The 24,033-nt window shown below is 33.0% G+C and overlaps 1 protein-coding gene across 1 annotated transcript in view; it reads left to right on the top strand.

Annotated features, from left to right (window-relative positions):
• The window catches only part of DSCAM (DS cell adhesion molecule), an 818,605-nt gene that overhangs the window by 635,307 nt on the left and 159,265 nt on the right, over positions 1 to 24,033 (top strand). Inside the window, exon 15 of the mRNA XM_051990574.1 lies at positions 14,342 to 14,509. Within this exon, the coding sequence (XP_051846534.1) occupies positions 14,342 to 14,509 (168 nt within the window). The remainder of the gene's footprint in view (positions 1 to 14,341; positions 14,510 to 24,033) is intronic.

The following is a 24,033-nucleotide window of genomic DNA, read 5'->3' on the forward strand; positions in this document are numbered from 1 at the left end:
TATTCTCTGGAAAGGTCCCTAAAGCAGCAAGTGTTGGTATTTACCAATTTTAGAGTCTTTTTGGCATCTATATTATCAGTCTTCTAATTTTCAAGGTGTCTTTTGTATACTTATTTTGAGTTTATTTATTTCATTGATTTTCTAATTTTTAAGTGACTACCTAGTCCATTAACCCTCTCTTTTTCTATTTCATTGATGTATATTTTAGGGATATAATTTTTTCCTCTGAGGACTGCTTTAGCTGCAAACTAGAAATTTTGGTATGTTGTCTTGTCACTGTCATTTTCCTTCAAATAGTTATTTATTTTATGATTTGTTCTTTGATCTACTCATTCTTTCTTCACTTAGGTTTGTGTCTTTTGGTTATATTTTCAGTATGTAATATTTTTATTTCATTAAAATCTATAAATGACATTTTTATTATTTTTTGTCTTATTTAAAATGTCTCCATTGTCTATTTTTGTGAAGGCATAATGTAGTATGGGGAAATATATGCTAATTTCACTGAGTGGATACATCATTTAGTTCTAACAGCTTATTCATTTACTGTCTCCATCAGTTTACTTATTCTATATTTTCCTTTTTGTTGTTGTTGTTGTTGTTGTTTCATCTGCCTACTTCTGGGAGAGAAACATTAAATCTCAAAATATCATTGTATTATTGTCTTTTGGCAATTCAGTTAATTTTTAGTTTAAGAATTTGGATGTTATGCAATTTGGGGAATGTATTACTGAGTACTCTGATTTATTTAATGGTTCCATTCAACATAATGCAATTTTATTGTTTATTTCTATTGATGTCAAATTTAAATTTCTCTTTTGTAAATGTGATTAAAATTTCTGCTTTTTTGGATTGACCTGATGTATGATAAATTTTGTTACAGTCTCTCATTTTAATAGCATGTGCAATTATATGTGTTTGTGAAATGTTTCTTATAAACAAAAGAATATAGTTTTATTTTTTATACAGTCTTCCACTCCTATATTTTATTGGATTCTTTATCACATTTAATGTTGTGAGAGTTCTTTTTATTTTCCTCATTTCTCATTATTTATTTCCTCTTTTTAGATTTTTAAAAATTCTCTTTCTCTTTTAAATTAATACTTTTATCCTTAAGATTAGCTTTACTTAAGTTATATTCATTCAAACCTACTTCCTTTCTACTCCACTATCATTTTTCTCATTTGTTAAACCCTTCTCTAATATAAAGATTCTACTAAAATTCATTTTTCTTTCTTTTATTCATTACTTCTCTATTTCTTCCCCATGTTTACCTTTCTCTTTCACCTCTTAATTATATGATTAGTTTAAAATCTCTCCTCTTCTCACTCTCCTTTAACTTGGTTTGTTCACTAGAGTGTTTTCTGCTTTTTTCTAAAATGCTTTTTTAGTTTGTTCTTGACATTAATTCTTTTCCAGTTAAGTCAACATTTATTAATGGCCCATTATGTGCTAGATAATTTGCTAACAAGTAGGTAAAGGCAAAAAAGAAAAAAAAAATCCATGCTCTCAAGAAATTCACTCTGATGAAAAAGACAACATGTAAACAATTTTACAAAACAATATGAAAACAAGATAAATTGGGGGAAGTTTCTGAGGGAAGGGATTAGCATCAAGGGACACTAAGAAAGACATCTTATAGAAAGTAAGATTTAAACTAAAAGGAAGTCAGGGAACCTAGAAGATAAAGATGAAAAAAGAGAGAATTTTACACATTGAAGACATCAGTGAAAATGGCTAGAGGCAGAAGATGAAGTGAACTGATAAAAGATCTGTCATAAACTTGGGTCACTGGTTCTTAAAGTATGTGGAGTAGGATAAGATATGAAAGACTAGAAAAACAGAAAGAACAGGTTTATTGAACAGAAAAATGACATGGTCATGTTTGAGATTTAGGAAGATCTGTCTCACATCTGGGTGAAAGATGGACTGAAATGAGAAAAAGGCTAGTGAACTAATACAGGTAAAATGAGGATATGAGAGTGGTGGCAGTATGAAGAGGAAATGGAACATTTATGAGAGATATCCCAAAAGTAGAATTGATAAGACTGTGGAAACTATTTGGAGATCAGGAAATGGAAATGGCTGAGGAGATTATGATGACACCTACATTGTGAGCCTGGATAAGTAGAAAAATGGTGGTATCTTTTACAGGAACAGGAAAATAAGGAAAAGGAGAGAGCATGGATTAGAGAGAGAGGAAATGAGATAAAGTTTGGGCATGTTGAGGTTAAAATATTTCTGGGACATCTAGTTCAATATATCCAATAATCAACAAAATCTGAGACTAGAGTCAGTGTTTATAGCTGGATAATAAAATTCAAGAATGATAAGTAAATTCAAGAATCACAGTGATGATTGTGTCCATGAGAGTTGATGGGATCAGCAAGTAAAATAATATAGAGGAAAAAGAATGAGTCAAGAATAAGGGTTGACATGGTAAGTGGATCTGAGTTTGATGAAGATCCAGCCAAGGGGATCAAGAAGCAGAAATCAGACAGTTGGGGGAGAATTAGGAGAAAGAAGTTTTATGAAAACCTAGAGAAAAAAGAATATCAAGGAGAGAAGAGTAATCTATAGTGTAAAAGATTTCAGGAAGATCATGAAGAAAGAGGATTTGGAAATTTAAAAATCATTAGCAATCTTGGAGAAAGAATTTTCATTTAAATAAAATCAAATCAGGTTGTGAAGAAGAAAAAGAGAGTTGGGGTGCAGGAAGTTAAGGAACCAATTATAGATGACCTCAAGGAATTTAGTCACACATAACAGAACAGATATTGTATGAAAGTTTCAAGTTGTATGATCAAATGGGGTATTTTTCTGAAAATGTTGGAAACATGGATGTATTTGTTTTCAGTAGAAAATCAACCACTAGGCAAGGAGAAATTGAATATTTTGAGAAAGTAAGAATGCTAGATGGAAAATCTATTGGAAAATACAAGATGGAATTGAGATCAGTTGTGTATGTAAAGGAATTTGCAAGGAGAAAAAAAGCCTTTTTGTGTGAGTTGGATTTAAAAAGTGGTGGAAAGCATTTGAATAATATGAGATGGAGAGAAGATGAACAGGATTCTCAATGAATGGCATCTATATTTTGGTGAAATATGAGGCAGGGTTTTGAAAAGAAAGTGAAAGAAGGAAAAACATAAAGATTAGTAAACAGATGGAAAGACTTGAAAATGTTGCAATGGTTATTGAGATAGTAAAGCAATTAGGAAGGTGTAAAAGTTTGACTTACTACCATGAAGGCACAGGCGAGATCATATAGTATAAATTTGTAGTGAACCTAGTCATTATGATTTTGTGATTTTTCTCCAGATTTGCTCAGCAGCACAAGGAAGATCTATGGGAGTCATCCTAGGCTAAATCTTGACAACGCAGAATTGACAAAAGAATAGGATGGCAATGCAGTGTAGAAGAGATCCACTAATGGGTTAAAGGAAAATCAATGGGAAAGTAGAGCCAGTGCAAAGGAAATGACTTGGGAAACTACCAAAGAGTAAAGGAATTTGACGTCACAGTCAGTTTATCAATCAATAAGAATTTATTAAGTGACAACTTTGTTCCAGGTACTGTACTAAGTTTTAGAAATACAAAATATGTGAGTTTGGATAATTCTGGGGAATGTGAGACAAAACAGTTCCTTACTCCAAGGAGCTCACAATCTAATGGAGGAATATAACACATAATCTACTATGTACAAACAAGTTATAAATAGGAAATAATCCAGAGAGGGGAAAACACAAGAATTAAGAGGAGGGGATTAAGGGATTAGATAAGAATTAAGGGAAAGGCTTTTTATAAGAAGTGGTATCCTAGTTAGGACTAGAAAAAGGCCAGAAAAGCTAGGAGGCATAAATTAACTAGGAGAGTATTTCAGAAATGGGAAATAGCCAGTGAAGATGCTAATATCTGAGAAATAGAGCTTCTGTTACAAAGAATGGAAAGGATATCAGTGTTGCTGGGGTGCTAAACTGGAAAAGTATGTATAAAGAGGGCTAAATTACAATAATCTCAAATACCAAGAAGGATTATATATGTATGTATGGAGGTTATTGAGTTTATTGGAGCGCCAGTTGAGTTTATTGGAGAGAGTGGTGATATGGATGAAACTGTACTTCAGAAAAATCACTTTGCTTGCTGAATGGGAGATTTATTAGAATGGGGAGAAACTAGTTAAAGGCAGATTAGGGAAGCTCAGAGTTCACGAACATGAGTGAGACATTTATGAGTGATCAGAAAATTAAGAATTTGACCATGTTTGTATGTAGCTATGTTGGAGTGAAAGTTTAGATCATAGAAAATGGGTAAGCTAAAAAACTGGAAGGTTAAGATATTGAGAGAGTTTCATCATCTATATTGAAATCTTCTAGTATGAGAACAAGAGTCCTGGAGAAGAGAAAGATAGTGAACCATAACTAAAGTCATTGAGAAAAGCAGAACGTCCTGGTAAGCTGCATCCATGAGGTTGTGAGTATCAGGATTTGGTTGCTTGAGGTAGGAATGATGTACAGATCACTGTTTACTCTGTAGTACTTCGCAACTGTCTTGAAGAACTAAAACCCATTTAACAAGGGTAGATGCTTATTAGCTTAAAGAGCAGAGAGTGGGTGTGAAATAGTCTAATATAAGGAAATGACAGTAGAAGTGGTTGTTTTGGAAACAAACCCCATAATTAGCTATTGCTAGGAAAATGGGATATGGCCAGTTTTCTCAACCTCTGCTTTAATGACCTCTTATCCCTTTAAGCTAGTCCATTGATCCTTATTTTGCAGACTTCTGGCTTAGAGGTTTTATTTCTCACCAAAGGACACATGACCAGCATATGTCAAAGTCAGAACTGAAGGGAGGTTGTTTGACTCTAAGGCTAGCTCTATATCCTATCTTGATTTTCCTATGGTATTTAGGATAAATTTTCATTCAATGTAATATGTCTTAGAAGTCAATAATTTTATAAATAATTCCTTTAAAAATAGAATAATTTTTCATTCCATAGTGAATTCCCTAGCACTTCAAGAGCAAAGACTGAATAATCATCTGTCAATGATGTTCTGAAGGATATTCCTATATGGGATGAGAGTTTGTGTTAGATGATTTCTAAAATCTTTTCTAAAAGAAAGATTCTATGGTTCTAGCTTGCTAAACCTAAAGAACAAAAGATTAAAGAGTCATTTAATATTAATTTTAATTAAGTTAATTTATTTAATATTTTTCTTAGTTACATTTAAAACACATTCTTACATTTGTTTTTAAAACTTTTGAATTCCAGATTCTCTCCTTTATCCTCATCCCTTTCCCCCATTAAGAAACCACATGTGAAGTTAGGCAAAACATTTTCATAAAAGTCATGTTGTGAAAAAAATAATGTGGATCTCATACCCTAAAAAACCTCAAGAAAAACAGACAGAGAGAAAGAGAGAGAAGAGAAAAAGGGAAGGAGAGAGAGGGGAAAGGAGAGGAGGACAGAAGAGAAGAGAGAAAGGGGGAAAGAAAGAGGAGAGGAGGAGGAGGAAGAGAAGGAGGAAGAGGAAGAGGAAGAGGAGGGGAGAGAGAGAGAGAGAGACAGAGAAAGTGACAGAGAGAGAGAGAGAGAGAGAGAGAGAGAGAGAGAGAGAGAGAGAGAGAGAATGTTTCACTATATATTCAGACACAATCAGTTTCTTCTGGATTTTTAGATAGGTATGGGTAGGATTTTTCTTCATAAGTTCTTTAGAATATTAATAGCAATTAAAATAATTATAAACTCTTAACAAAAACAAATATTTTAAGATGTAAAGAATAGAAAAATGTAATAAAATCATAAGCTGTGAACTTCTGTTGAATAATTTTAATATACATATACACATGTTTAACAACGTAGTAATCAAATCATAATTGTGTCCCCCTTCTCCAATTATGTATTTTATTTTTAGAAGGAAGTATTTTTAAAAATCCTTTAAAAATGTAGCGACAGCTAGTTGGCACAATAGCTAGAATGCCGGATCTGGAATCAGGGAAATGTGATTTCAAACCAGACCTCAGACATTTACTATCTCTATGTTACTTAACCATGTTTGCTTCACTTTTCACATCTTTAAAATGAGTTTCAGGAGGAAATGGCCAACCACTCTTATATGTTTGCCAAGAAAACCATAAATAGGATAACAAAGAGTCAGACATGACTTAAACAACCGAAATACAATGTTTTAAAAATGGTTTCTTAATGCATCTTTATCATGTCTACCTACCCACACTAACCACTAACCTTTCTCCTTCAAGTATCAGCCTTTCCTTTTAATAGATACTGTCTGTGTAGTCAAGTAGAATAAATCAACACATAATACCCTAATTTAAATTGGCATCAATTGTGACTATTTTCCCTATTATACTCTTTTCCAAACTCTCCTCATCTTTCTGCCTCACCTATTTTTCTGTTTATATATTTCTAATTAAACCCTTTATGTACATATATGTACACAGATATGTGTTCCATTTTCTTTCTCCCAATTCAGATAAAAATGAATCATTTGGGGGCAAACCAGTAAATATTTAACAACTGCTTCTCAAGACAAAATGTACATACAATATACTTTAAAGTTCAATCTTCATTATTAACATTTTCTCATTATCTTCTAAAGTGAATATAATTAACAAAATAATAAAGCAGACCCTAGTTTGTTGCATTTATTGATTTCTAATGTATAAATTCTCACACTGAAAATTAAAAGATAGTTCTCTCCAGTAGATTTAAAACTCATCTTGAAGTCAGGTTGTGAAAGAAAACATGAACCTCATGCTCTAAAAAACTCTCAAAAACAATAAAGAGAGAGGGAGAAGGGAGGAACAGAAGAAGAGAGAGAAGGAGGGAGAGGGGGAAAGGGAGGATACTTAACCCTCATAAAGTTTTGATATACCCACTCTCAGAATACATCATGTTTATATGTTCTTCTTTTGATACATTCCAGTTATGAAAAAAAGAAATTTGTTTTCATTTTTTCCTCATTTTTTCATTAATGTATTCCTTGCTGTCCCTTTTCTTTACTTACTTAAATTAAAAACAAAACAAAACAAAACCCAGTTCAAATCCTTGTTTTCTTCTGCCCTCTAACTCTTGAAGTCAGGGGTATTTTGAAAGGACAATGAGCTTATCTCTCTATATGCAGATATAAATAATTACCATCTAACCCCTTCAAATTCTTCCAATATCATTTCCTTTGTAGGTTTTTGTCTCTAATCTCTGTTTCAAAGATTGGCTCTATTACTTCACTTTACCGTACAGACTTTCCCTCACTTTTGCAAGATGCTATTCTTGTTTGTAAGGTTTGGTTTTTTTCTTCATTTTGTTAATACTGTATTCTAAACTACAACCTTTTTGTATTCATTATTGTAATTCATTAGAATTAAATCTCTTTTTTTCCTAACTGCTTGCAGTAAGTTTGTTTGTTATTGTTATTTTCCTGAAAAGTCTGAATTTTGGCAATGCCATCTCTATATATATTCCATTTAAGTGGTATGTGTGTGTGTTTCAGGAGGTGAGAAGTATGTTCTTTCTATTTCTATTTTTCCTGAAGTTCTATTTACTTTAGACAATTTTCTTTTATGATTTCTTGAAATATGGTATCCAGGGTTTTGTTTTTTGTTTTTTGTTTTTTTTTACAATGGTCACAATTCTCAGGATTCTTGTAGTTCTTTTTAAATTAATTTTAATCAATATTCTTTTCCTCCTAAAACCTCATTTACATATATATTCAGTCAAGAAAAACAAATTCCCCCTTTCCTTATATCTAACACATACATACACATATAAAATAATTACACATATGTGTGTGTATGGCTCAGTCTGCATGTGGTCCATTAAATTTCTTTCAAGAGTTTGGTACCATGTTTTATTATGTGTCCTCTCAATCTTGAATTTAATAATTCTTACATAATTTTTACTTCTTTTGTTTCCCAGGTCACTTCTCAAATAGGCATCTCAAATATCCTAATTTTTGAGATTTTTTACCTTTGTCCCCATATTTCTTATTGTCTCATTCGTTGAATCATTGAATTCTGTTTACCCTATTTTAGTGTCCAAAGTTTCAAATACTTGTGCAAGGTTGTCATTTTTGCTTGAAGATTTGTATTCTCTTTTTCTAACTACTCAAATTTGATTTTACAATCTCTTGCCTGGGCTCCTCATTTCTTCTCTACAATCTAAGAGATCTTAGGCAATTCATTCTTTTTTCCAAGGTTCTATTGGCAATTAATTTGGAGTTATTGCTTTCATGTAAGAATTTATTATTTTAACTAATAATGCTTCTTTATTATAATAAAAAAAATTTCCTCACCTTATTTATATTTATGGTTTCAGTAGTGAGGTTATGGCTTTGTACCAAGACAAGGATTTATCATTTTATGCACTTTTAAATGGGACTGTTATGTCCAAGTCCTGTTTGCCAGTGTATTCTGGAAGAGGTTTCCCTGTAGTACCTGAATAGTAGTTCATCTGAAGTTTGGACTGTTTTTATCAGTCCTGATTAGGATTACAATATTGTCATACCAATCCCTGTTCAGTGATACAGTTTGAAACATCTATCTATCTCCTGGGGCATCTCCTGATTCAGGTTATATTTGACATTAGTCATTTCCTTTTGCTATAGTAGGAGGCCACTAGCTTTAGGCTTTAGCCCTAGAGTGGCTTAATTTGATTGTGCTATCTTTCAGCCAGTCTCCTAAGGCATTCTTAGATCTAAAATTGTACTTCCTTCAGTTACGCTAAACAGTCAAGGAGACCTCAATATCTGGGATTTTTTTTTTTTTTTTTGTAATCCTTTCTGGAATGGAGGAACTTAGTGATTTTTTTCTTTAAGTTGCTCTTTTCTTTCACTGTTAATAGGTATTCCTAAGGAAACATGGGTTTAGCTAGAACCTTGAACATGGCCATCTTAGCCAGAAGACTACTATTTAATAATAATTTGGGGGTTACTTTGAGAAATTCTATTATGATAGTAGCTGTGTTTGATCAGAGACAGTAGAAAAGAGGTAATAGGTATATTGAAATAAGGAGAGAAGAGATGCCATTGTTTTGCTGTTAATAACATTGTGACTTCTAAAAGTGCTTTCACATTTTTTTCTTCAGTTTAATCATAAATTTGTCACTGTGGAGTATTATTCTCACTTTTATCAATGGAAAAACTGAGTCATATTTAAGTATGTTTCTTGTTTCTAGATCACCACCAAGTTAAAAACAGATCTGGGAATAGATTTCAAATAAATTTTCATAGGACTAATTATATTTATAAATACAGTAAGCAATTATAGAGTAAGCAATTATCTGTAATCCAAAGGAATTATACTATCTTCTCACATCCTGCAGGGGACAGGAAAATTACTGAATGTAGCTCAGGCCAGATTAAAATATAATTGTGAAAAGTTTAACAAAAGCAAGTAAAATATATACTATGACATATATAATGTAAATTTGTGGTTTTCTAAGTAAACCCTACAGGTAGCAAGGTGGTAGAGTGGATAGATTCCAGGCCTGGAATCAGGAAGACTCATTTTCCTGAGTTCAAATCTGGACTCAGACACTTACTATCTGTGTGACCCTGGGCAAGTCACTTAAGTTTCTTTTGCCTCAGTTTCCTCATCTGTAAAACAATAAGAAGAATGAAATGGCAAATCAGTCTAGTATCTTTGTCAAGAAAGCCCCAAAAGATTCACACATAACTGAAAAATGATTGAATAACATTAATGAACTAAATCTGTGACTGCAAGAATCTGTTTCCATTTGAACTTGATATTACTTTGGTAATATGTATTGAGAAGGGTTATAGAAAGAAACTTAACTCCAGATAAACTGCATTTGCCTGCTGAAAAAGCTAAAATTAAGTTTTGAGATGGTCATTCTTTTGGTGAAGCATTGCATTAAAAATATATAATATTTTATTTATATGTTTGTGTTATTTAGTTTTAAACTTCCTTCTATCCTAATAACTAACTGAGATCTTGATCTTGAGTGAAAAGTTTTGATAGGGAAGGGGGAAAGGATTATGGGAAATTGTTTAAAGAAGACAGATCTAGATAAGATACTACAATGAATAAGCTGATTCCATTAATGATTCCAAAGAAGATAGATATCTAGAATTTAAAGAAATTTCAGAACAATCTGATATAGGAAGGCTGGATTAGATAATATTCCATCTATCATCTGATGAATATCATGAATATCCTCATGTGAAATTGTTTAATTTTTAAATGTTTAAAAACCAGGTTTTTGAGGTTTCCAATCATAATCAGATCTTTCTTGGATTCATTCACATGTTATGAGCACAAGACAGCAGTTCCTTTGTCTAGAAAAGAAAAAAAAAAAGAAAACTTACCACTGCTACCCTAAAGTTATCTGATTTGGCTACAATGTGCTTAAAAGAAGAAAGTAGCAATGATTCTGCTCAAATTAAGAGACTTTTCAGTCCAAGATGCATAGATAATGATCAAAAGTTATGGATGTTTGAATGTGAAACAATTAAAGTAAACCATTCTATAATCGAAATAACTAAGATGGGCATGTCCAATGTATACTAGGCAGGCAGAAAATCAAATTGCACAGTTAATCTCAGAGCAAGAACATTGATCTTCCAGAAAATTGTTGCTTTGTGAGGACAAGTAAAGGTTAAATGATCAGCATTTCTAGTGTGACTATAGATGTCAGCTTCCTATTATTCCTATTCCTACAAATTCTAAAGGAATAGGAATACAGGAGAAATACAGTAAAGGTTTTGAGTCACATACTCTCTTAGTATCTCAGGCAACTTGAAGACTATAAATTACAGAGAAGTTCCACAAAAGATTAAAAAAAAATTTCACTATCTCACTTCCCAAAAGATAATTTTTTCTTATCTTTAATTATTTAAGGATCAAGGAGCAAAGAAACTATTAAGTAAACTAGTAAACCTGAGAACCAAGACTCCTTGGTGAGATGTGGTTAAAAAAAAAAAAAGATATATAATCCTGTAGTTATTGCTCCTTTGAGTGGGGTGAGAGTCTTCTCTAATAATTCTAGGCAACTCTAAAATAATCCCCCTTATAGCAGTAAATATATTGTAAGGAATCTATAACTATCATTATAGAATATATTACAGGGTATTTGATATGGGGATGACCTTGGAGATTATCTCTATAATAGGGGAATGGCTATTGAGCCTAGTCTTTATGAGAATGTACAGAGTGCCTCTGATGCAATTTCTCAAGTGAAAGAATCTGGGAGCCTGCTTCTGGAAGAATTATGTTGACAATAATGGAAGTGCCTTGTAGAGACTTTGGAGCATGCACAGACATTCTGTAACTGGTTCCAGTCCATTTGTCAAATGACGAAGAGGAGCTTCTTTGATTGACTAAAGCTACAGAATCAGAACTGGGTGTATATAGGGAGGGGAGACAGATGGAAGGTGGTGTGGACATTCAAAATGCCTTGTCTCTTATTTTCAGTTGCTTTCCTTATTCTTTGACTTTTCCTAGTCTGTCTGTATTCTGGTAAGAGAAGAGAGATAATGCTAAAAAGGCTACATGTAGACCTCAGTTCTTTCCCTTGGTCTTATTCCTTCATGTAGGTGAAGAAGATTAATCTGGAAGCTATGATCTTGTGAGTTTTGAAAAGTAAAGAGAATAAACCAGCAGAGATCCAGGAATATGAGGATCAAATCCATGCTGGATTTTGTAGCTAGTCCTATATCAATGTGTTAAGGAGTGAAAAGTGATCTCCAGGATGGTAGATGAGATGAGGGAAGACTCTTCTGGCAATGGTACTAGTGCTGCATTTGGATATGAACTTGATAGGGAGAAAATGAGTGAAATCTGAACCCACTCATCCTTGGCCCAACTTCTATATGCAATGAGTCCCAGAAAATGCACTTCCAAATGCAGGATTAGAACCACTGTCACATGAGTCATTATCTCATCTACTATCCTGAAAATCACTACTCACTTCTCAAGGCATTTATACTCAACTGGCTTCACTACCCAGAATAAACTTGACTTCTTAGATTTTGGACTTTGGGTAGTTTCCTCTATTTTTTCAAAACTTTAAAGGTTATAACTTCCAGATTAATCTACTTCATTTTAAATGTAAAAGCAAACACTGAGAAAAAGAACTGAGATCCATATTCACAGGCCACATGTCAACCTCAGATAGGGAGAAATGGCTCCCCATCCAAGGCCAACATCTGGCATTACAGCATTGTCTCTCCTCTTTTACCAGAATGCAGACTGGAAGATATCAAACCACAAGGAGGGCAGCTGAAGAGAAAGGGACAAGGACAACTAGTGCCTTTTGATTGCCCCCCTCCCCCAGTTCTGACTTTATAACTGCAGCCAAAGAGCCTCCTCTTCATCCTGTGGTAAGTGGACTTAAACCAGTTACAGAATGTATATAAACACTCCAAAATTTCCTCAAGGCACTTCCATTATATGTAATCATGACTCTGCTGGAAGCAAGTTCTCTAGCCTCTTCCACATGGTGAACTGTATCAGTCGCACTCTGAATATGCTCATAAACACTCGGCTCAGTGACCAGTTCTCTGTAATATCATGGTGAGCCTCCTCAGGTTAACAATGAGAAAGGAGGCTCAGATAAATCATGACATAGTTCCAAGGTCTCACAGGATTTTTATTGTCAGTTCAGTTAAGTGGCTAGGTAGATGAGATATAAAATCAAAATAAAACCCAGTTCCTTTTTTTAGTCCTCATTCTAGTAAAAAAAAGATATGGCACATAAGCAAGTATGGCAAAGAAGTGCAAGCAAATCACTATTTAAGGTCAAAGAGGGAAGGCACATTGCTGAGTGGAGACACTAGCAAAGATTTTCTGGAAAAGTTGGCATCTGATTTGGGCTTTAAAGGATTGATAAGAATTCATCAGTTTGGCATGTTGGAATGGACAGGCATTCCTAATGGGCTTTCCATTGCATCATTATACAATGTCATATGAGGGCAAGGGGGGTGAAAAAGGAGTTGGGATGGTTTTTCTCTCTCTAGAACCCCCTATCTGAGAATGCACTCTACTAATCTATTATCGGGTAAAAATGAAAAGCAAAAGAAGGGAGACAAAAAGAGATTAATGAGAAATGAGAGGAAGGCATTTGTATTCATTCAAAGGGTGAAAAATAATGCAGTCAGTAGATTTAAAATACTACCACTCCCTCATCAGAACTCCCTCAAATGCTGGATACTTACCTATTATGTGAACAGTAAACAAATTATGGTTGTAAATATTTGTTATGTGAACAGTAAACAAAATAAGGTTACAAATGCCCACACTATGCAGAATTACATTCTAACGATCAATGATCTGTAAGTTCTCTAGCAATAAGCATAGTAAACTTTTAAGGGCAGAAGCTGTTTCATGTTTGTCTTTGTGTCTCTAGTATCAAAGTGTCCTGAACATAGTAGGCAGCTAGCTATAATTAATTTAATTAACTAATAATTAATGCTTTAAATTAATTAATAGATTCTTTAGAGTCAATGAAATGATACTAAAGTAGAATAATGAAATACCTGTCATTTATATAATGATTCATATAACTATTTAAGGTTTCCAAAACACTTTATAGATATCATCTAATTTCAACCTGACAATAATCTTAGTAGATAGGTGTTATTATTTTCCTTATTTTATATATGATAAAACTGAGGCAAAGAGAGTGTAAGTGACTTACCCAGAGTGACACAGCTGGGCAACTGTCTGAGGCAAAATTTGAATTTGGATCTTCCTGACTCCAAAGTCCAATGCTGTATTTACTTCCCATACCATTTGCCTGAGAACTGGAAGTTAACTATACAGTGAAGTTTTGTTTTGCTTTGCTTTGTTTTCCTCATAGTAGATACTTCATTTTGACTCTTTTTCAATCAGGAAAGAAGGTTGTGGTTTTCAAAGATTCAGAAAGAGCAGATTTTTATTTTGTTGCATTATAATTCCTTTTAACATTCTGGTCAATCCTTAAATGCTTATTTGGGGCTCTTTTTAAAAAGTATATCTGTTTGTTGGCTTGTTTTAGTTACCTATTTGTTTGTTTTGCTCTCCTTGTTTCAGTTTCCCTGACTTCTATTTCTATACCATTATTACAAAAAATTCGTCATATACTGTATTCCCTCAAACATTCCTCCCTGAATACAATTAAATTGGAAGCCCTTCATTTACCAAGGCACGATGGGTGTAGTATTGTTTCTTTTATGACATCCAACTTTACCTAATAACTTTAAATATTTTGCATTTGAGAATTTGCTTTGATGTGTAATAAAAATCATTTATAAATATTTTAAAGGCAGGGAAAAAACTCAAGTCTCTATCTCTTCTTTTTTGAAAAAAAATCAAACAAACCTAAAAGACTCCTGGGATTCTGCTCAGAGAACCAAAGATGTTTCCCCTCAGCTGAACTCGGCCACCATCATTGATATCCATCCTTCCTCCACCTACAGCATCCGCATGTATGCCAAAAACCGAATTGGCAAGAGTGAAGCCAGCAATGAGCTCACCATTACAGCTGATGAAGCAGGTACAGTCTAGTTTTTTCCTTGTTTGATATCAAAACTGCATTTCAGCTATTACTATAGACATTAAAATTCCATTTGCCCAATAACTGCTTCTTTTCATAAATGACCTAGCTTATTTGGGAAATGAATTTTCAGATCTGTAATGATCTATTTACAAGTGTAATTCTGGATGCTTTTGACTGCATGTATTTCTATCTACAAAAGATAGACAATACTCTGATTCATTTGAATGTTTATTTTTGTTTACATATTTTGGGTAGTAATTTCAAACTGGAGACTAATTTTCAAAAAAATATTGCATTGTTATTCTTATTGCCATTTATTTGCTGTTAGCTGTTTTCAATCATGTCTGACTGTGACCCCATTTGAGGTTTTCTTGGCAAAGGTATTAGTGTGGTTTGACATTTCCTTCTCCAGCTCATTTTACAGGTGAGGAAACTGAGACAGAAAAGTTTAAGTGACTTTTTCTTTCCTTTTTATTTATTTAAAACTAAATACAAAATAAGAAAAAGCAAAATAGAAAAAGAAAGACAGAAAAGGAAAATAAAAACAACAAAAAAACATTGTCATGTGCCCAGAAGAACATCAGGAAGGATTGAAAATATGTAACAATTTCCATTTCAAACAAGCCTACATAATATTAGAAGAAATTATATATTCATGATTGTCCATCTTTTCTTTGCTTACTTGTAGATTAGTTATTCTTTGTTCTCTGCTATACACTTTTTACTTTATTATTTTTTTTTCCATTCATCTCCTCAATTCCCCCAAGCAGGAAACAATAAGGCTGTACACACACACACACACACACACACACACACACACACACATACATCCATATATCTATATACATACATACATATACCTACATGCATAGATGCACACATGTGTACATATGCACTTAAATACATAGACATGCATCTAAAACAATATTAGTATGGCTAACATATAATGTAGATTTTTCTCTTGTTTGAAACTTTGTTTGACTTTGAGATCAATGATTACTAATGAATTCTACTCCTGATCTTTGTTATGGTACTTGTCTATCTCTTATTTCCTTTCCCTGCTAACCCCTCTACTATAATTATATTTCTTAACTTATTTTACTATTACTTAACCTCCTCCTACCAATGGATTCCTCCCTTATCTTCTCCCCCCATCTTTTCCCCTCTCTCTTTATCCCATTCCCATCATTCTACATATCTTTTTTCCTCTGCCATGAATCTACACACCATTCTATGTCCCACTTTATCCTATTATCTCCCCCATTATGTCTTTATAGATTTTGGAAGATGCTATATCTTTTATAGTTTATATATGTAATCTTCCCTACTTAACCAATTCCCTTTATGAATAGGTTTTCAGAAATACCAGCCCTCTGTTTTTACCTTTATTTAGGTTTTTTTTTAAAAAAGCACATTTGTTTGTTTGTTTGTTTTAATTACATATTTGTTTTATTCTCCATGTATCTATAGTTATTATCTTTTCTTAGGTAATTTTTTTTAGAGTTAGAGCATACTTACCTCTGTCCCAATCTTTTTTGTTTAATCTATCCTCTCACTAGTATCAATTTTAAACATATGGAATACTTTTCCATGTAAAAAAAAACCATAAACAATTTGTCCTTGTTGAGTCCCTTGAAAATAATTTTTGAAGTTGGCTAGTAATGTCAAATTTTTTACTGAGTTCAGGTTTTGTTGAGAAAAAGTCCTGAAAATCTGTAAATTCCTCGAATGTTTTTTTTTCATTTAATATTATGGTTAGTTTTGTTAGCTACAATATTATTTTTTTTTTACCACAGACCAAATTCTTTTGATTTTCAATATATATTATTCCAGGACCTGAAGTCTTTTAGTGTAACTGCTAATATATCCTATACAATTCTAAGGATAGCTCCATAATGATTTTTTTTGTAGAAATTACTCTTTGATCTGGGGTTTTTGAAATTTAGCAATAATATTCCTATGTGTTTTCCATATAGCATCTCTTTGAAGTGGTGAGCTGTGGGATTTTTCCATTTCTACTTTTCCTTCTTGTTATATTACTTCAGGACAATTTTCTTTGATTATTTCTTACATTATTATGTCAAGATTCCTTTTAAGATCACAGCTTTTGGATAGTTCAGTTCTTATATTTTCTCTTCTTGATCTGTTTTCCAGATCTATTATTTTTCTTATGTTTCACATTCTGTTCTATTTTTTCATTCTTTATATTTTGTTTTGTTATTTTTTTGCTCTCATATCTTCACTGGCTTCCCATTGTCCAATTCTAATTTTCAATGAATTATTTTCTTCTTTAAGAATATGAATCTTCTTTTCTAGTTGGTTAACTTTTTTCATAATCTTTTGTAAAACTCCACCCTCCAAGGCATAACTGCAGTCAGTAGCATCCCTACCCCACTGTTTCTGCACTCATTGGGTATGCTAGTTCTTGTTCCCCAAAGGGCTATATCTATGCAGTACAGCTAGGTCTGGTGTTTTTAATCAACAGAGATTCTCTCATTCTTCCAGGTCTCAGATCCAGATTCCCCAACTGTGGGGGGAAGATGAAAGTTCTTGTGATTGTGACAGGATCCTTCTAAACACAGCTAGCCCTAGGGCTTGCTGTTTCTGCAGAGCTAGCTTGAATGTGTTTACACTCTGCATGGGTTAAATCTCAGTCATGGGGTATTTCTTTTGGTCTTCTCAGATCTTCCCAGGTGGACCCCTGTTCTGCCCTAATTTTGTTTGTTTTTTACCAATCTATGTTCACTGTGAGATATAATTTTGTTTTGTTTGAGGGTAAGGGAAATCTGGAGAACCTAGAATTTTCTGACCTACTCCACCAACTTTCCAGAATCTGTCCCTAAGTGATTTTTCCCAGGATTACATGGCTAGTAAGTGTCTGGTGTTATAGATGATTTATTTCTTAATTACTATTCTAATTCCTCCAATTTCTTTTTCTTTTCTTATTGCTAAAGCCACCATTTCCCACTTGGAATAGTGTATTATCCTGCTGATAAGTTTCTGCAATCTCTTTGCTAATATTTTATTTAAATTTATGCATCAATATTTTTAGGGAGACTGGTATGTTTTGGCTCTTTCTGGTTTATATATCAGCACCATGTCTGTGTCATAAAAGGAATCTAGCAGGACTACTTTTCCAAATAGTTAACATCGTAATGGAATTAATTGTTTTTTAAATGTTAAGTAGAATTCTCTTGTAAATCTATCTGGCCTTGGAAATTTTTTTTAGAGAGTGCATGAATGAATTGTTCAATTTTATTTTTCTAAAATGGGATTATTTAAGTAATTGATTTTCTCTTCCATTAAATTGGGCAGTTTATATTTTTTGTAAATATTCATTTATTTCATTTAGATTTTTAGATTTGTTGGCATACAGTTGGACAAAATAGCTCATATTATTGCTTTATTTTCCTCTACACTGGGGGAAAGTTTATCCTATTTATTTTTGCTGCTGGTAATTTGACTTTTTCTTTCCTTTTTCTAATCAAATTAATCAAAGGTTTATCTACTTATCTACTTAAATGAAACTCCTACTTTTATTTATTTTTTCAATAGTTTTCTTACTTTATATTTTATTAGTCTCTTGATTTTCAGAATTTTTAATTTGGTATTTTTGGGGTTTTTAATTTATTTTTTCTAGCTTTTTTTAATTGCATGCCCAATTCATTGATCTCTTCTTTCTCTGTTTTATTCATGTAAGTATTAAGAGATATAAAATTTCTCCTAAGACCCGCTTTGGCTGCATCCTATAAGTTTTGGTACATTATTTCATTACAATCATTCTTTTGGATGAAATGACAGATTGTTTCTATGATTTATTGTTTGAGCTACTCATTTTCCTCATAGTGGTGATTAAATTCTCAATTAGATTATTTAATTTCCAATTGGTTTTTAGTCTATCTTTCCCTGACCCTTTATGAATTTAATTTTGTAGCATTGTGAGCTAAAAAGGAATCATTTACTATTTCTGCCTTTCTGCATGTGATGATGAGGTCTTTGTGCCCTAGAATATAGTCAATTTTTGTGTAGCTGCCATGTACTGTTGAGTAAAAGGTGTATATATTTTTTCTAATCCCATTCAATTTTCTCCAAAGGTCTATTATATCTAAGTTTTCTAAAATTCTATTTACATCCCCAGCTTCTTTCTTTTTTATTTTGTGCTTAATCTAATTGGGAGAGTGGGAGGTTGAGATCTCCCACTAATACAGTTTTGTTTTTTAGTTCTTTCTATACATGGCTTAATTTCCTCTCTAAGAATTTTGATCCTGTACCATTTAGTGCTTATATATTTAGTATTGAAACTATTTCATTGTCTATAGTACCCTTTAACAATATGCAGTTCCTTATCTTTTTAAATTAGATCTATTTTTGATTTTGCTTTATCTGAGATCAGAATTGCTACCCCTATTATTTTTTGTTTGTTTATTTCAGCTGAAGTATAACAAATTCTGCTCCAGCTTTTTACCCTTACTCTGTATGTATCTATCCATTTCAATTGTATTTCTTGTAAAAATATATTGTAAGACTCTGGTTTTTAATCTATTCTGCCACCTGCTTCCATTTTGTGGGAAAGTTCATCCCATTCACGTTCACAGTTATGATTTCCAGCTGTGTATTTCCCTCCATCTTATCCCCCACCCCCACCCCCGTATATACTGTTTTTACTCTTTCAAGTCTGTTCCTCCTTAGTAGTGTTTTATTTCTGTCCCAATCCTGTTTTCAACCTGCCCTACCATCTATAATCCTCCTCCTTTCTTTTACCCCTTTCTCCTATTGTTTCTGCCTTCTATTCTATATAATCCTTCTCTTTTCTTTCCCCTTTCTGTTCCTACTTCCTTATAGAACAAGATAAATTTTTATACCCTCCTTTCTTTTACCCCTTTCTCCTATTGTTTCTGCCTTCTATTCTATATAATCCTCTTTTCTTTCCCCTTTCTGTTCCTACTTCCTTATAGAGCAAGATAAATTTTTATACCCTCCTTTCTTTTACCCCTTTCTCCTATTGTTTCTGCCTTCTATTCTATATAATCCTCTTTTCTTTCCCCTTTCTGTTCCTACTTCCTTATAGAGCAAGATAAATTTTTATACCCAACTGAATGAATATGTTATTCTGTCTTTGAGCCAAAACTGATGACATTAACCTTCAGACAATGCTCATCCCCCTCCCTTATTTCCTTCTATTGTAATAGGTCTTTTGTGCCTTTTCATGTAATCTAATTTATCACATTTTACCCCCCCCCCATCCTCTTCTCTTAGTCCAATACTTTTTCTAACCCTTAATGTCATTTTTTAAAATATCATCACATCAGGATCATTTTAAATCGACATTTTTGATGATTTATTCACCCTATAACTGTCCTAATAAAAGACACAGTTCTTAAAAGGTACATATCATTTTCCCATAGAGGGAAAGCAGTTTAATCTTTAAATAATGTTTTATTGTCCTTCCTGTTTAGCTTTCTATGCTTCTCTTGAATACTATCTTTTAAGATCTTTTTGTTTGTTTGTTTGTTTAGTTCTAGTCTTTTCAAAAGAAATGATTAAAAGCCCTTTAGTCTATCAGAAATCTATCTCCTCCTCTGAAAAATGATGATCATTTTCACTGGATATTTGGTAGTTGGTTGTAATCCCAGATCCTTTGCCTTCTGGAATATGGTATTCCAAGTCCTGCAATCATTTATTGCAGAAGCTGCCAGATCAGGTAATCCTGACTAGTTCTTTGATACTTGAATTTTTTTTCTAGCAGCTTGCAGTGTTTTTCCCTTGATATTGTAATTCTGAAGTGTTACAACAATGTTACTTGGAGTTTTCCTCATGGGATCTCTTTCTAGAAGTGAATAAAGGAGTCATTCAAAGACTATTTTATCCTCTGGTCCTAGTGTAACAGAGCAGTTTTCCTTGATAATCTTTTGAAAAATGCTATCCAGGCTCTTTTTTGGTCATGGCCTTCAGGTAGAACAATAATTTTTAAGCTGTCTTTATTGGTTCTATTTTCCAAATCAGCTGTTTTCCCAATGAGACATTTTACATTTTCTTCCATTTCTCATTCCTTTTAAATTGTTTGACTGATTCTTGCTGTTTCATAGAGTTATTAGCTTCCATTTCTCTGGTTCTAGTTTTTAATGTATGATTTTCTTCAGTTAGCAATTGTATTTCTTTTTCCATTTGGTTAATTCTACTTTTGAAGGTGTTGTTTTCTTCAGTTGATTTTTTATTTTTGCATTTGGCCAATTGTATTTTTAAGGAATTGTTTTCTTCAGTTTTTTCTTCCTTTTCCAAGCTGTTGATTCTCTCTTGTATACCTTTCATTTCTTTTCTCATTTTTCTTCTACCTCTCTTATTTGTCTTTTAAAAATCTTTTAGGAGCACTTTCAAGAAAACTCTTTGAGGTTGAGATCACTTCATATCATTCTTTGAGATTCCCTCTGTCAGCATTTTATCCTCATCTGAATTAGTGTTTTGGTCTTCCCTGTCAGTATAGTAACTTTCTATGATCAAGGTTCCTTTTGGTTTCTTTCTCATTTTCTTTCTTTTTTATTATTTCCTATTTTGTAGTTCTTAAGGTTGAACTCTGTTTCTGAAGTACAGGAGATGCTTTCCCAAGCTTTTTGTGTAGCTCTGAGTTTTGATTTTAAGCACAGGGGCTCCTTGTATTTGTTGTCTTGATCATAAGCTGTTGCTTGCTGTCCAAGGCTGGCATTTTGCTTTCTGCCTTGGAACTGGAAGCTGCTTCACTGGTCTGTTTTGCTACTGAGCCATGCCAAGAGTCTCAGTTGTTGGTGTGCTGTGATTCAGGCCTTCTCACTGGCTTTCCTGCACACTGTCTGAGCTGCGTTGAATACATTTTTCACCCCAATGAGAATGATCTTTCTTGGAGTCCTTCCAATCTATGTTGAAGTGGAGAGTGATTTCATTTCATTAGACTCTGTTCAGAGGCTCGGTTTCATGTCATTTTCGAGAGAAACTGGAAAAGCCTAAGCAACTTCCTGGCTTCACTCTACCAAATTGGCTCTGCCCCCAGAGTTCCAAAACAGGTACATTAATACCTCTAGTACTTACCTCAGGACTGTTGGGAAGTTCAAATAAGATCACTGTATAAAATATTTTGCAAACTTTAAAGCAACTGTTGTTAGTTCTAGATGAATAAATGCCTATGTGTCACAAATATTTGCTCAATTTAAAGCTATTGTTGGTCTTCAAAAGATCTTCAGTTTGAGCAAAATCACCAGTATAATGAACATCTCAAAATAATAGGTTTTCTAAGGCCATTATCCTTTAACAATGAAAGACATTGTACTTGTAATTAAAAAAAAAAAAAAGAACATAACTCTTGTTACCTTCCAACCAACCCCAGTTGCTTTCTGTATATTGACATTTTCTACATTGTGCTGCATTTTTCTATGGTCACTGCTGGTACTAGCTGTTACTTAATACTGATAATGGTTTAATTTCCCTTTCAGTTTGGCCTCTGCTTTAGATAACAGTTGCCATGGCAATATCTTTTATTCTAGACAGGAGGACTGTTTTCTGCCTGATCACTCATTCTTAGACTATTGTCAGATTGCTGATTCACCTTTATTAGCTATACCTAGAAATGCATTTTGATTTGGGAATCAATATTTGCTGTTTTCAATGTTATACAATCTATCCTTTACCAATCAACTTCCATTCATTTAACTTATAAAGATATAAACATAAGTAAAACTATTTTAAGAGAAATATACACTCACACAGTACTACTTTTGCTTTGGTAGATGGTTTCTCTCAAATGTAATTAAATATATAAATAAATAAGTCAGTGCTTATTAAGCACTCTACTATCCTAGTGCCAAGGATTCAAAGAAAGACAAAAATAAAATCCCTGACCTTAAAAAACTCATATTCTAATGGGGAGACCATTAAATAACAAAGTTTATACAAGATATTTAGAGTGTAAATTGAATATAAACAATCTCAGACAGATGGTACTAATAACAGAGTAAACCAAAAGAAGCATCCTGAAAAAGATGAAATTTCCTTGAAGGAAATCATAGAATCAGAATTTGGAAAAGGTCAGAAAGGGAAGAATTTCAGGTCTGGAGAACAGACAATGAAAAAGGAGAGAATGGTGATAGAATGTTATTTTCAGATTATAGATAAGGTGGAAGAGAATAAAGTATAAGATTGGAAAGATAGGAATTGATGAAATTGCAATGGGCTTTAACTGTCAAATGAAATATCTTATATTTGATCCCTGAAGTAGTAGGGAGCCACTGAAGTTTATTAAGATAGGGATGCATACACATGGCTATATAAGTAGGAATATGAGAGATATTGTGAAGGTAGAAATGACAAGATTTGACAGCAGACTAGATATAAGGATGCACATGGGGTCAGTGTCATGGTGATACCAATTTTGAAAGCCTGAGTGACTAGAAGAATACTGATACTTTTGACAGTAATAGGACATTTTGGAAGAAGAGGTTTTGAAGAAAAAATAATGAATTCTGTTTTGGAGATAATGAGGTTGAGCTGCAATGAGGTTAAAATACATACAATTTAATATTTCCAAAAGGCAATTGGTAACTACCTCCTGCATGGAGGAAAGGAAAAGAATGAGTGATTTCACAGTAAATGATTTCAACTCAGTGTGTGTGTGTGTGTGTGTGTGTGTGTGTGCACATGTTTGAAGTGTAGTGAGATATTCAACTGAGAAGATGTGGGAAGGAATGCTGTGAAAAGCTAGAAGAGGGATGAAAAAAATTTGGAATAGACACTATATGTGATAGAAGATCAAATAAATTAGAAAGGCATACAAGATTGTTTTGCCTCAGTGAAAACCCAATTGAGAATTAGGTAGCCTAAATTTATAGTGATTTAGTTCAGTTTTATGCTTTTTCTTAGCTCCTTTCAGAAACATGTCATGTGATTAAGGGATGTGGAGAAATATTATGATCAGATAAAGGAATTCTGGAGCTCACAAATATAGCTTATGTGGACTAGGTCATAGGAATTGACTAGATTGAGGAACTAGGAAATGTTAGAAAATTTGCAACAGCATCAATATATGTTGAAGTATGCAATAAACAATAGAGATGAAAATTTACTCCTGACATTTCATCTCACTTCATGCAAATTGGCAAAGGTATAAAAAAATTCAGATGAGAGTCATCACCCTTGATGGGCCTTAACATCTTGGCAATTGAATAAAATGTAAGCTCCTTTTATTAGAAGATCAAGATTTTAAGAAAATAAACTCTTAGTAATAGAATGTTTGACCCAGAAAGAAATTTAGAGAAAATCCCTTTCCCCTCACTTTATAAATAAGTATTCGGAGAGGTGAGGAAGAGAGGGAGGAACTGAAAATAAACTTTCATCAAAAGTATAAGGGGGGAAAATTTTTTAATAAATGAAATGAGAGAGCTTGAGGGAAAAAAACAAATTAGAACTATGGAAGAAAGAAATGGAAAGGGATCAGAGCTATAGAGAAACTTTGAGATTCAAAAACAGGAATGAAAAGAAACATTAAAAAGTAAATGTGA

The sequence above is a fragment of the Antechinus flavipes genome, chromosome 3 (genome assembly GCF_016432865.1).
Source record: "Antechinus flavipes isolate AdamAnt ecotype Samford, QLD, Australia chromosome 3, AdamAnt_v2, whole genome shotgun sequence".
In the NCBI taxonomy this organism is placed as follows: Eukaryota; Metazoa; Chordata; class Mammalia; order Dasyuromorphia; family Dasyuridae; genus Antechinus; species Antechinus flavipes.